This window comes from Physella acuta, unplaced genomic scaffold (genome assembly GCF_028476545.2).
Source record: "Physella acuta isolate Inbredline_101_S28 unplaced genomic scaffold, ASM2847654v3 ptg000052l, whole genome shotgun sequence".
NCBI classification, from domain to species: Eukaryota; Metazoa; Mollusca; class Gastropoda; family Physidae; genus Physella; species Physella acuta.
In genome coordinates this window covers 314,228-328,034 of record NW_026731572.1, presented here as the reverse complement: position 1 = coordinate 328,034, position 13,807 = coordinate 314,228, and the positions used below count along the sequence as shown (strand labels likewise).

General features: G+C 33.0%; 1 protein-coding gene across 1 annotated transcript; it reads left to right on the top strand.

Annotated features, from left to right (window-relative positions):
• The first annotated feature begins 1,025 nt into the window (after positions 1-1,025).
• On the top strand, positions 1,026-13,607 carry LOC131946544 (RNA-binding protein 39). Its single transcript, XM_059307393.1, has 13 exons — positions 1,026-1,176; positions 6,481-6,556; positions 7,068-7,117; positions 8,199-8,249; positions 8,867-9,094; positions 9,718-9,747; positions 9,850-9,961; positions 10,075-10,368; positions 11,469-11,534; positions 11,825-12,038; positions 12,160-12,391; positions 12,993-13,177; positions 13,288-13,607. The coding sequence occupies exons 2-13, from the start codon at positions 6,503-6,505 to the stop codon at positions 13,437-13,439; spliced, it is 1,668 nt and encodes a 555-aa protein (XP_059163376.1). The 5' UTR covers positions 1,026-1,176; positions 6,481-6,502; the 3' UTR covers positions 13,440-13,607.
• The last annotated feature ends 200 nt before the right edge of the window (positions 13,608-13,807 follow it).

Below are 13,807 nucleotides of genomic sequence, written 5' to 3'. Positions count from 1 at the left end.
AGTGAGCAAGTTATAAAATGCAAATCTTGCATACAAAAATATGTCTAGTTTGCTTCTCTTCTGAAATTGCAAAAACAATTTTTCAGTCAGACATAGGCTACATATCTGTTTTAAAAAAACTCAGATATATCAAATTATTGACTAGGGAGTTTATTTTATTTTTACATTATAGAATTTATCTGTTTGAACACGTTAACTTGACACCCGGAAAACGTGGTGTTCGGTGGGTTGGGGGAGGAGGGAAATCTGGGGCGGACATCAGGAAGTGCGTTGCGCCATTGCTATTAAGTGAAACGATCATCGTTTTCGTGTTTGCAGACACACGTACACAGATCCACGGCTTCGGAAGGTTGTTAAGGGGTCATCCATAAATGACGTCATGCTTTTTTGACGATTTTACCTCACCCCTCCCCTCCGTCACACGTCGTCACAAAAGCCAGACCCCCTAAAATGACGTCACACCTCCGCCTACAACCCCCCCCCCCCCCCCTCAAAATTGCTGTTGAATTTTTCTTAAATATCGATATTTTTCCAAAATCTTGTCAGAACTCTGTCAATATAGAATATTTTGATCAATTCCTATTACAATTTATTAAAACCGTTTTCTAAAACGCGAAATAACGGCTAAAACTCGTTTTCTAACATCGCTTTTTTATAATGCAAAAGTGTGACGTCACACCATCTAACCCCCCTCCCCTTCATCTCACACCGTCACAAAATTAAGGAACCCCCCCTCCCCCCTACGAATGTGACGTCATTTATGGACGACCCCTAAGTGTCAAAATTTGTGAAAATCTCGATTTAGATATTTTGCACGATTATATTCCGTAGGAATAAAATAGAAAAAACTGAAAATGTCATTTAGTATTTGTGTAAGAATACAATATTTTATCTAGATCTATATTCGTAACACGAGAAAGTAAAAATATACGCTAGACTAGAGACAAAAGAAGCAATCATTTTATTTTTAAAGTCAAAGGAAAGTGTAAACATACTCTTGGATTAGACTGGAGAATTTTGGCTTTCTGTACATTCAAACTGGCACAGTAAACACAGCGGAAATAATTTTGTGAGTGGACGTTGCTTACGCCATCTTGAGAAGAATTGGGTGTTGCATTATTGCGTCGATTAATATTGACGTGTACTCTAAATTTCATTGAGCTTAAACCAGTAAAAGTAAGTATTTTAATTCGATTTTAATTACTGTCTTTAACACATAAAATAAAACAATATGATAATTATTTGAAATGAAAGGTGTTACGTTTTGGACGTGTTGTAGTTGTATGCCCATCTTCAGCCCTCTTGTATTTTTAATTTTTTATCCCATTCTCCTGTTCTAGATCTAGAATCTAGACTAAATCTAGAATTTACTCTGCTTTCAACTCAGTTCTAGAAACTCTGCTGCTCTTTAGTCTATAGATCTATACATAAGATCTATAAACAAAGGTCTAGATCTAGATTTTAGTCGAAAAATAGATCCTACTTAAACTACTTTGTAGTTTTTTGGTAGGCTGATCTATGTTTTAGGTAGGGCCTAGGTAAAATCGCCCGCGGTAATCTTAATCTATCGTTTTAGGTACGTAAAATCGCCCGCGACTTGTAATGTGAAAAACAGGTGACTCCTTAAATTTTAGGCAGATGCTAGCCGGAATAAGATATGCATGCGATGCGCAATGGAGAGAAACTATGACTTGCCTTCACGGCGATGTTTTCGATGGTACTGCGCATGCGTGTGTTTACAACCGCAGAACCCTAAAACCAACCCTAATCCTAGCCCTAACCCTAGCCCTATCCCTAACCCTCATTCTAGCCCTAACCCTAGCCATAGGTCATTGCGCATGCGCAGAGCTATCTTTTGCCGACTAAGTGGAGACGCTGGGGAGAAAAATCTTCTTCTGAGTAGTCACTTCGTAAATTTTAATAGGCCTAATTTAGTAATTATTTCACATTTTGAGGATTTATGTTTTTTAAAATACAAACATGTTTCCTTGTTTCATTTATGTAATTGTAGGCCTATGCCCCTACCTGTTTCTAAAGAATTGAATTAAAACATTTCCGTAATAAATGAAGACTAGCGATGTTTCCAACAGATACAACCATGCTCATTTACTATAGCAGCCATCTTGTTTAAGTTTTATTTTTATAAGCTTATAGCGCGAGATTCAGGGGGGGAAGCCACTCTATTTTACAAATGGCTGCTGTTTATATTAATAATATATAGCAAATCTTGCTCTCAGACACTGCTGTTTAAAGTTTATTTCTGGCCTATATCGATATATGGCAGGAAACAGATTGGTACCGCAAAATGCATATTCGGTCTTCGCCGTTCACAAACTTTCTAACCAGACATCGTTCGGGGATTTTGTTTATACTGATAAATAGAGCAAGGTTTTTACAAGCTTCGTTAGCAACATTTTTGTGGAATTCGTTTTTTATGACATTTTGTGCCGCGGCGAAGGATGCGAAGTATGCAAATCTAGACGGAATGGATCTACTTGGAAAGTACGTGTACTGCACTAATGAGGTAAGAAATAATATTTTGTAAAAATAACTATTATTTTTTTATGGATTTTTCATTAGAAATGATTGCTGTAAATTATAAAAGTAAAAAAAAGTATATTTGAATGCGTTTTTTACTTTAATTTGAACAAAATGACTGCCAAAAATTACGACACATCGGCGTCGCTGAAAGCGGGAATTTCAGTTAATTTTTTACGGATATAAAATTGTATTTTTTTACTCCGAAGCATGTATTTAAATAACAGTTAAGTTAAATCTATTTAATTCTGTAAAATATAATTATTATTTTGCTGTAGATACTTTTTTTTATATTTTTAATGATTTTCTGTCGCGGAAAATCGGTATTCGCACCATGCACGCACACGTAGTAAAACTAGACTTATCTTTAAAACACGAGAATCTTGAGTACACTGCGAATAACAAAGTTTTTAAATTTTAGTTTACTTTTGACTTTAAGCCATTTGTTTTAAATCGAAATTAATTGATAATGTAATTATTTCAAAGTAAAAATTTTCCGTCGCAAATTGGCTTCTAACCTTCGCCACTGAACCAGCCTACGCACGACATTCGCGCGAGTCTGTTTCTTCGCAATAGTCTGTATAGTGTCGAGGGCTAATTCTAAAAAGAATCGAGTCCTTACTAATCTAATGTTTATTAAAATTAGGTACAATTGTTGGAACGCATGAGAAATAACAAATTAATATTTCTTTAAATCTATAGCCAAAAGAAAGTAGAACTTTATAACTCTGTAAATTATGAATCGAGTGACGGCTGTCGTGAAAACGGGAGCCATTTTACTCTTTTTTAGGGTGACCTACTTTTATTATATAAGTTTAAAATTCATGAATTTGATAAGCAGCTGAGTAGCTGACTACGCATGCGATATGGCTGGCACGTTTTGGGATAGGGATCGAGTACACCATAGAATTTTTTTTTCTTAGAACTAAGCGTATTTTTTTTTTAAATCAAAAGATACTTACATATCAGTTGTTGATTTCAATTTCATTATAGATCTAATCACTAACTTCAGTTTTTAAAAGTGATTTTGCTTCTAGAACTAGCGTATTTTCAAAATTACGTAGATTCTAAATCTAGATCTATTCACTTACTATTTGACAACCGTGTCAGTAAAATGAGGTCACCGCTTCCAGATTCTTAGGTTTTAATTATGTTTGTCATTTTGATCTATTATAAGTAGCATTAAAACAACTGCATCTATTATCAACATTGTTTTTATATGCCAGTTCTAATTATACATTCTGTTCATTACCAATTCTAATGAAATCGTATCAGGCCCTAACACCCTGTTCACCTACACTGACACTACACTTGAATGACGCCACAGACAGTCGTAACTTTAAATTAATGTTCAAAGTACTAAACAATTATAATTAGCCATGTAAATGCTGCAACTATATTAAAAATTGGCATATAGACATATTTTATTAATTATGTTTTTTATATAGACCTTCTATATTTAACTCTGTTATTTTTTTCTTCCCCAGAGTGTTTCTAAAAGCCAGAATTTTAAAGGGGAGGGCGGTCGTTTTTTTTCTCAAGAATAATTATAGAAATAAGCTATAAACTGGTATATTTTGTAAAATTTGACATAATTACAAATAAATGTATGCCTAAGTGACATTTCTGTGTAATTATATCGTTAATTTTGTGAATTTCGTGGATTTTTGGACCTCACTACATTTAGATGTAAAAAAAAATCTCAGTTGAGTGAGTGTGGTTAATCTACATTTTGAACGTGATGTAAATGTCTAGTGCTATTAATTTTTATATTTTTGAATTCCTCGATTGTTAAGCAACAAAATTGATATATAATATGTCAATATTTGTTACTTTGAAAATTGGCGAAAATCGACCCTAAAAGTAGATGCTTGAGGGTTGAATCTGTTTCCTGCCATATTTAGCCATTGATTTAGGTTTATTATTCATTTATCTATAATATTTGACACAAATATAACATAATATACTTCTATTAAAGCCTTGACAATGAGTTAACTTTTTTGTACATTACTAGCCGCGGACGATTTTACGTACCTAAATCGGTAGATTACCAGTTTTTCTCACTAGAGAAGTTTACTTGAGCGCGGACACTTCGTCGGTTTTTGGCTCATTGAAACTTTAATTAGCATGTCTCATGCGAAACCACGGCGCCTGCACATAAACTGTTCATTTATGGCACGCAATCTAAAGAAAAAAACATATCAGGACTGCCCTATTTTTTTTTTTCCCCGTGGTAGCAATTTAATGTTGACATAGATGTAGTTTAAGTGTATTTATATTATTTCAACACCCAAGAATCTAGTCTAGATCTAGATCTAGTACTTGAAAAAAAACAGAACAGTACAGTGTCAGTAGTGGGTCAGGTGATAGTCCTAGATCTAGCAGCAATCTAGCTAAATCAAACTGTCCTATAGTAAATTGTTTTAACAGCTATCTAGCATGCGTGATAGTAAATCTAAGTCTATATTATTCATCCTATGTGGACTTTCAATTTGCTTGAGTGGGGGGGGGGGGGAAAGTGGGAGGAAGAGAGAAGTGAAGACACAGACATCTCATTTCGTGAACTTGGGTTCATTCTATGACGTATGCTTTAGGCCTGCTGAACTCACAGTGACCAGAAAGTATGAATTATTAGTTTTAGTTTAAAAAATAATAAAAATGATCATCAATGAAGAAAACAGTAAACATTCTATTTTTAGGTGTGACAAAAAACAGTCATAAATCTAGCCAAATGTAGTTAGATTGCAGGTTTTGTAACTTGGTATACTTACCATTTATCAATTTTAAAAGCATAGCATGCTGATTGTGTACAAATATAGTCATAAAACACAGTAATATAAAGTTATAATTGCGATGTGCCACACACCCTCAAGAAAGCATGTGTTTAAGCTGTTTATCTCACTTTTCAATAGTAGGCCTAATTAAAATTGCTTTTTAAAATTTTTATTACTTAATGGGTAAGATTAAGCACATGTTTACTAATAAAAAAAAAGTAAATTATGTTTTAATGAAGGTCACAGGTTATGGGCTGACCTGACTTTGGAATTTTTTTCAGTAATAATGACTGCACAGAAAGTTAAAATGTGCTAAATTGGCTTAGTTTACTAGTGTGCTAGCTATTGTTGATACATTTTTAATTTAAAAAATCATTCTGAAATTCTCATCAAAATTCCATAACAACATAAACATGTTATACTCTTACGTTTGAGGCCACATTAACTACAAATTGTTTCAACTTTTTAATTGACTTTACACCAGAGTTCCTCACTAGTGATCAACCTTTTATGCTTTCCTTTTATGATGCAGAATATATCTTCTGTTGTTGTGATTTTTTTCTTGTAATTCTAAATGATATCTTGAGATATTGCATTAAATACCTGATATCATTCCTGGGAGTCGATAGGTCTATAATATATGGCTTATGGTATGAACTTCTCTGACCGAGTGAATGTTGAGTGCATAGGTAAAAAATGTGCTTTATGTTTTCTTCTCCTGTTTAACGTTATTTGATTTTTATGGGCCTATCAGTCCAAATACAAAAAAAATTATAATAATTGTATTAAATAGCTCAATACAGTCTACAGCTCCCGGGCCAGTTTTTTTAAAAACTAATATCTCGCATGCGTGGTAGTATGCTATAATAGAAGCAATACAGACATATAATAGAACACAGGTGACAAATCTTGACAATCTCAGATCGCAATGGTATTGCTATGATGTATGCTATATGCTACACTATTCATATCTTAAACCAATGTGAACTTTCAGTGCTTGCAATCTCAAGTAACTGCCCATATACAATGGCTGTGGTGGCGTTTCATGCCATTGAAGCAATTTACTTTTAATGGTGACTTTCCTTACCTGATTAAACATATTTAACTGCACACCAATTGTTATGACTTACCAAGCTTTTTAAAATGCATTGTTGATTGTAAATTTCAGTCAACAGAGAAGTGAATTTAAAATGGCTGACGAGCTTGATGTTGAAGCCATGCTGGAGGCCCCTTATAAAAAAGAAGTATGTTCTGCTTAAATTTTTACTATTATTTACATTTACTTAAGCCAACCATTTATTTTAAAATGTTTTAGTAACCTTGAATTCATCTTGTTGTGTGCTCTAAAAACAATAAAATTAAATCCTGGCTTTGTTTCTTGATAGGCAAAGCACTCTGTTCTGCAAGCTCCTTTCCTGATGGCTTCATCCACAGTTACATCTTCCTACACATGCTGCATGCTTTTTACTAATTCTGTTAATATATCACATTCTTACCATTTTCAGGCTAACATTGTGGTTAAACTTTGTTAATTGAACTGAGTGAAATCATAAAATCTTACTATAAAGAATATTGGTGGCCTCTAGATAATATTTAATTATATAGAGGTGAAAATTTTGTTTCAAGTAAGTTTTAAATTAAGTTGTTAATAAATTATTAATGCATACTTCTATGGTTGTTTTTCTCTGCCCCTTCCCCAATGCCCCTGTTGCGCTGTGTTCCTGATTACTTCATTTGATGTTTTCGGATATACAGGAAGAAGGAAAAATAGAAAAATCATCATCATCCTCAAGAAAAGAGAAAAAGTAAGTGCTTGTTTGTTTTTATGTGCAGCAATATAGCCCTAATCCTGGGAGTTGCAAAATCCAAGAGTTTAAATTGGACTTCTTACTCCAATTAAAATCTGACACATTCTAGTGACAAACCATGATATTCTGTAGGTAAGTAAAGCAGAACTAAGAATTCTGCTTACCCCCATCTTCCAGAGCTCTGTCACTGTTGAAAAATCAGGAAAATTTGAGGTTCTCTTCAGCTTTTCACTGAAGTTTTTAAATTTTCTCATTTCAGGTGAAGACTTTAAATTGAAAATTGATAGCAAGCCACTACTAGAATCTAATTGGTTTCTTGCAAAGATTCTCGTACATCCCTCTTTAAATATTTGTTTTTGTTTATAGGCACGTCTCTTGGTCGCAAGGAAAACAGGCTTTTTGCAGCCATTTTATCAGTGACTTGAAATAAATATTGTCTTTAAATCTAATTTGATTTCTTGTTGTGTTGGCATAGGTGCCCCTATCTTGTTTTGGAGAACTTTGAAATAGATGCAAACCTGACATGAATGTGTTGCCAGGTATGTGGTCTTAATCCTAGCACACTTAAACCTCTGCAAATATGAATTAACTCAAACGAGGTGCTGATACCAAATTAAAGAAGAACGGTTTTGTAGGAATTATGTGATCCTTGAAGTGAGCTGTTCTTCTACACCTATCCTGAATTTTGCCAACAGAGGATTATATGATGAAAGTGTTATCAGTTTATGCTAAGACTACATATCTCAGTATCATCAGTACCACATTCTAATTATAAAGTATTTGGTGTTTAGTCTCTTCTCTCACACACATTTGCTTCCTTAAGCACCACATTTGTCTTTGATCTGATAGCAGTTTCTAAGGTTTTTGTAATACTGGGGAAATCCATCAGTATCGTTAAATAGATGTTTGTAAATGGTAAACAATGTTGACCTTAACAAATGTATTTAAATGATGTGAGCTATTTATATGCTTTTTTAATGCTATTTTAATTAACAAGTTCTCTTGTATGTATGTGCATATAAAGTGCTCATGTATTGACTATTTGATTATTGAATGTTTTTTTTTTTTTTGTTTACAGGAAAAAGAGAAGTCGGAGCAATAGCCGTGACAGAAGCAAGGGCAGGAAAAGGTGTGTACAAAACAAAGTATTTCATAGTTTTAGAAGGAAGTTAAGTCTTTTTGTTAATCTTAAACTTATTAGACGAAAAATAGGAAACACCTAACAGTAATACTAAATGCTTGTTTTTATCTGCTTCCTAATTAAAATTTGGTTATCATTTAATATTTTGAAAAAATTAATCTTGCCAAAAATTAGGAATTGTTGGCCATATATTTTAGGCATAAAACTTTATTCTTATTGTGGTGATTGGGTAGGGTAAATTGTGTGATATCATTTATGGAGGCTCCAAACCTGTATCCTCATTTCATGCTTACATGTATAAAAAAGTATAATACTCAATCGCACCTCACAGTCCATGGCCAGGTAAAATCATCTGTATCTTGGCATATGAAGAGATAGTTTAGCACTATTCTCATCCACCATTACATTTCTTAACATGAGTCAGGTACCCGTCTGGTGGACTCTGGGATGTAGTACAGACTAGACCCCGGGATCTGAACTAAAGACTTGGGTTAGCAGTCAAACACATAAACACTTGACCAGTCTCATTTAACCACACCTTACCTACTTACATGTACATTATTTTAAAATATTGAATGCACTTAAATTATCAATATTTTTTATAGATCTCGTAGTCGTGAGAGGAGATCGAAAAGTCGAGACAGAACTTCTAAAAGTAAAGATAGAAGGTCGAGAAGTAGAGACAGAAAATCTAGAAGTCGTAGTAGAGATAGAAGACGCAGGGAAAGAGAACGAGACAGGCGCCGCAGTAGAAGTAGAGACAGAGATGCAGATCGAGACAAACGTAAACGAAGTAGATCCCCTAGGCGTAAAAGAAGCAGAAGTCCACTTAGGTATGTATACTCTATGGTGGGCTTGTAAAATTACTAATCTTTAGTGAAAAGAGAAAGAAAAAGCAAAACTTTATTTGCTTTAATTTCCTTTTTTTTTCTTGGGACAGATATTTATACAAGAAATATAGTTGTCATTGAGTTTTTTTTAGTGGAATTTATTTTTAGCACCTTCTCGTTTGTCCTCCTAGATTTTTTGTGTTGCTGTGCCTCTTGTAATTTAAAGGTTTTAGCTAGTCATAATTAGTTAGCTCAACATATCATGACTAACTTCAAAAAATAATCTGAAGTACACATGTAGACATCTGTACCCTTATAAAGTTCATTATATAATATCTCTATAATTTTTAAAGTCCTTATTTATGCAATTCTTAATACTTTATGTCCTCTATTTCAACCATATATGATAGCAAGTTTAATTCAATTGCAATATCAATGGGTAAAAATTAAATTACAAAATTTGTCCACTTAAGAACAGCTTCTAATCATTTTAGCTAAGAAGCTTTTCCCATTATGTTTTTATAAAGACAATTTTCTCCTGCAAAATATATAAAAGAGCAAACAGTTTATTTTTTTACATACATGCTTGCTCTTATTAATAGTAAATTTTCAATTAACTTTTTCAGAACCGAAATTCCACGAGTGGAAAGGCAAAGGTATCCATTCTTTTTTATTTTATTACAATAGATGCCTTATTTTAAGAGGTGGTTGAGAGTAGCATTAATCTGAAAATATTGATAAAATTTGTTTATCCTTAGAGAGCCAGAGCTTACCCCCGAGGAAAGAGATGTTCGGACTGTCTTTTGTATGCAACTGTCAGCACGTATACGACCTAGAGATTTGGAGGAGTTTTTTTCTTCCGTCGGAAAAGTAAATTTTAATAATTTTTGTATTTGCTAATCTTTTCAAAATAAATTTATGGCTAATTAATGTGCCTTTTTATAAATTAAAAGACTTGTGAATATATAATTTGATTTTCCTAGGTGCGAGATGTTCGTCTTATTACAGACAACAAAACTAGACGTTCAAAGGGAATATGCTATGTAGAATTTGCAGATCCAGAGTCTGTGCCTTTAGCCATTGGGTTATCTGGCCAGAAATTGCTTGGTGTTCCTATATTGGTGCAGCCATCACAGGCTGAAAAAAATAGAGCTCAGCCAACATCTACCCCTGTTCCACAAAAGCCAAGTGAAGGTCCAATGAGATTATATGTTGGATCCCTGCACTTCAACATAACAGAAGATATGCTTAGAGGAATATTTGAACCATTTGGGAAGGTTTGTTGTATCTTACTTTTATTTTTAGTCACTTGCTAACCTCTTTGAAATACACGTCAGTTTTATTGGTTAACTTTTACTACTTCTTTCTCTGTTTCCTAAGTTAAATAAAAATTACTGCATAAAAAGTTACATCTGGAACAGCCTGTCTCAGCCAGTATGGCTAGGCAACTGTCTGGACTGTAAATTAGATCTGTCCATTTTAACCATTAATGTCCCATTCATTCTACCAAAACTCCACCCATGACGGCCCGATGTAAGGAGCATAACTCTGTATGATCAAGTGAATAGTTTCACAAAATATTTGTTTTTGTCTAAATGAAATTAAAAATTAAGATTAAAACTACTGCTTAATGTTGGGAATGAACATGGCTTTCCAACAGTATTAAATAGAATATATTATATTTGGTAAAAGTACAGTATAAAAATAAAAAATGTCGGAGAAAATTCAAAACAGGTCATTTTCGGTAGTCAACTTTATTTATTTTTGTCTAAACAACTATGCATCGAATTTAACAGTTAAATATCAATTTGGTTATGTTTAAGATATATAATTCATAAAATACATGCCTAGATACGTTTAGAGGCATTACTTTATTTTATTTTTAATATTAAATCTACTAAAAATAGGACAGATGAGTCTAAAATTTCGAGATAGAAAGAAACTATTATTTTTTATCTTTCAAAAGCGCCATTGCAATTAGAAGGCCGGAAAAGGATGCTGAAACAATCCGACTTCCTGTTTAGTTAAAAATTAGGATTTGTAGGCCAAATTTTAATGAAACAAATTTAATTTTTCTATGCGTATTGAAAGCGGGCGGCAGCGAGCGTTACGGGACATTAACGGTGTCGGGCGGCAGCGGGCGTTACGGGACATTAATGGTTAATATGTTGCAAACAAAAGTAGGTTTAGCTGTTTTCTAGTTATGCTTCAAAAAGTTAGATGGTTTTTTTTGTTGGTAAATATTACCCTTTTAAAATTAATGGTGAATTCCCTAACTGGGAATGGATATGTACAGGAACATAAGGGTTAAAATTAATAAGATAATGTAAATTATCTACTTTTTATTATGTATTTTAACATGTATATTTTGTTGCAGATCATTGACATAAAAATAATGCGAGATCATGAAACACAACGTTCACTTGGATTTGGATTCATTAGTGTGAGTATAGTAATGCTAATTAGATTATTTTCATTTGAACAATAGATTAAATCCTTAATATTAGATAGTGCTGTATGCTAAGTACTATGAAAGGTTGTAGTATTCTTTTTTGATAATAAATTCATTAAAAAAAAATCTTAGTTTAAACCAAATGCTTTTAAAAATTAAAATTTTAAATAAACATATTTAACATGGTAAGATTTCAATTATAATTTTTCTGCATGCAACCAATATTCAAACAAATATACTAAATAACATCTAAATATATAATTACTTTTTATATTATTCAGTTTGCAAATGCTGATGATGCAAAGAAAGCTTTGGATCAACTTAACGGGTTTGAGTTGGCTGGTCGCCCTATGAAAGTTGGCCATGTAACGGAACGTACATCAGAAAATGGGCAACCACCTGGCCAAGGACAGTTGGATACAGATGAAATGGATAGGGCTGGCATTGATCTTGGTGCCACGGGGCGTTTACAGCTTATGGCTAAATTGGCAGAAGGTATGTTGAACTAGAAACTGAAATATTAACAAGGTTAAATATTTAAATTTGTAAAATGTTTGTCAAATCATGAGTGGCATTGCTGTTAACTATGTTAGTGAAAGTTAAATCTTTTTTTTAGGAACTGGTTTCCAGATTCCCCAGTATGCTGCAAATGCTCTTAACAACTTGACTCATGCCGGTACTATTGGTGGTATTCCCATAAATCCTCATGCACCTTTGCCATTACAAGCAGGGCTACAGTCAAACCTTGCTGCAACTCCTGGCTCTGCTGTTGCACAGCACATTCAACTAAATGCACCTCCAATAGCTACACAATGCTTTGTGTTATCAAATATGTTTGAACCTACCACGTAAGTTATTTACATGATTTCATTTGTTTCACTAAAAATTGACCATTAGAAATAAAGCTTATGAAGTAAAAGTAACCCTTTATAGTCAATAGTGAAAAGGAAGTAGAGTTTATCTGTTTCTGTGACCACAGTATATGAAAGGATAAAATGATCTGTACTATGCCCTGCTGCATTTACTTTCCGTAATACTAGCTTGGTGGACTAAGGGAAGTTCTCCAGATACCCAAATTTGACTTTCAGGTTGGCAGTTGAATTCTCACCTACCTGTCCTTTTCTATATTTTAGGAAATATAATGCTGCAATAATAAAATAATTGATAACCGAAATCAATTTACCCCTTTCCTGGAATTATTTTCATTCTTCCTTTTCTTTCCTCTTTTGTCTCTTCTATACCCTTCAGTATTTGGTCAGTGTTTTATTATTTTGTAAATTGTAATATTTTGTCCTGGATTCACTTTGGTGCAGATAGCTAGTGAAAACTACCATAAAACTGAGAACAATATTACTGTAATGCAAATAACATTATAATGCAGAGACTTAGTTTTAAAATGTTTTTCTATATTAATACTTAATAAATTCTATAACAAAATTATTTTTAAAGTGAAACAAGATCAAACTGGGATCAAGAAGTTCGAGATGATGTCATAGATGAATGCAATAAACATGGGGGTGTTCTACACCTTTATGTAGATAAAAATTCTCCTCAAGGAAATGTGTATGTTAAATGCCCCAGTATATCTGCAGCTGTAGCATCTGTAAATGCATTGCATGGACGCTTTTATGCAGGTAAATTGAATCATCTTGAGTCTATGCAGCTTTGATAAAACAGTATTTACTATATACAACGAAAGCATTGAAAATATACTAACAAAGCATCAAATTATTTTTATTTCCAGGACGTGTAATAACAGCTGCATATGTGCCTCTCCCTAACTATCACAGTCTGTTTGCAGACTCTGTGAGAGCAAATCAACTCCTCATGCCATCATCACAAGCATTATCAGCCTCTTATCAAACTGGATTTATGGCCCAACCGCCAATGCGATAGAAAACCACTTTGGCATCTGTTCATTTTTTATTTTGTAAAACACTATCTCAAGATTAAATATTAATTTTTTAATTGGTGTTTAGTAAGCAGAAAGAATATTCATAAAATATTAAGCAAAGGAGATCACTTAATATTAGGAATAGGAATTAAAATAATTATGTGTATTACCATTTGTTTTTGTGTTTGGTGTTTCAATTATCTAATTTGTTATCCAGAATAAAGTTTTTTGTAATATAAAATTAAAATAAAACATGCTCTTAAAATAAATAAAACCACTTTGAGCAGCATTTTAAAAAAAATGTTCTTGAAATGAATGAAAAAAATAAAAAGAAACTTAAATCTAATCCTAATGCGAAATATGACTTTTA

What these genes read in the sequence shown, in the direction of transcription:
- LOC131946544 (XM_059307393.1), top strand. Translation starts at nt 6,503, where the DNA reads ATGGCTGACGAGCTTGATGTTGAAGCCATGCTGGAGGCCCCTTATAAA. An exon ending in AGGCCCCTTATAAAAAAGAA is followed by an intron (nt 6,557 to 7,067) that starts GTATGTTCTGCT and finishes TCGGATATACAG; the next exon opens with GAAGAAGGAAAAATAGAAAA. An exon ending in AATATGTTTGAACCTACCAC is followed by an intron (nt 12,392 to 12,992) that starts GTAAGTTATTTA and finishes TTATTTTTAAAG; the next exon opens with TGAAACAAGATCAAACTGGG.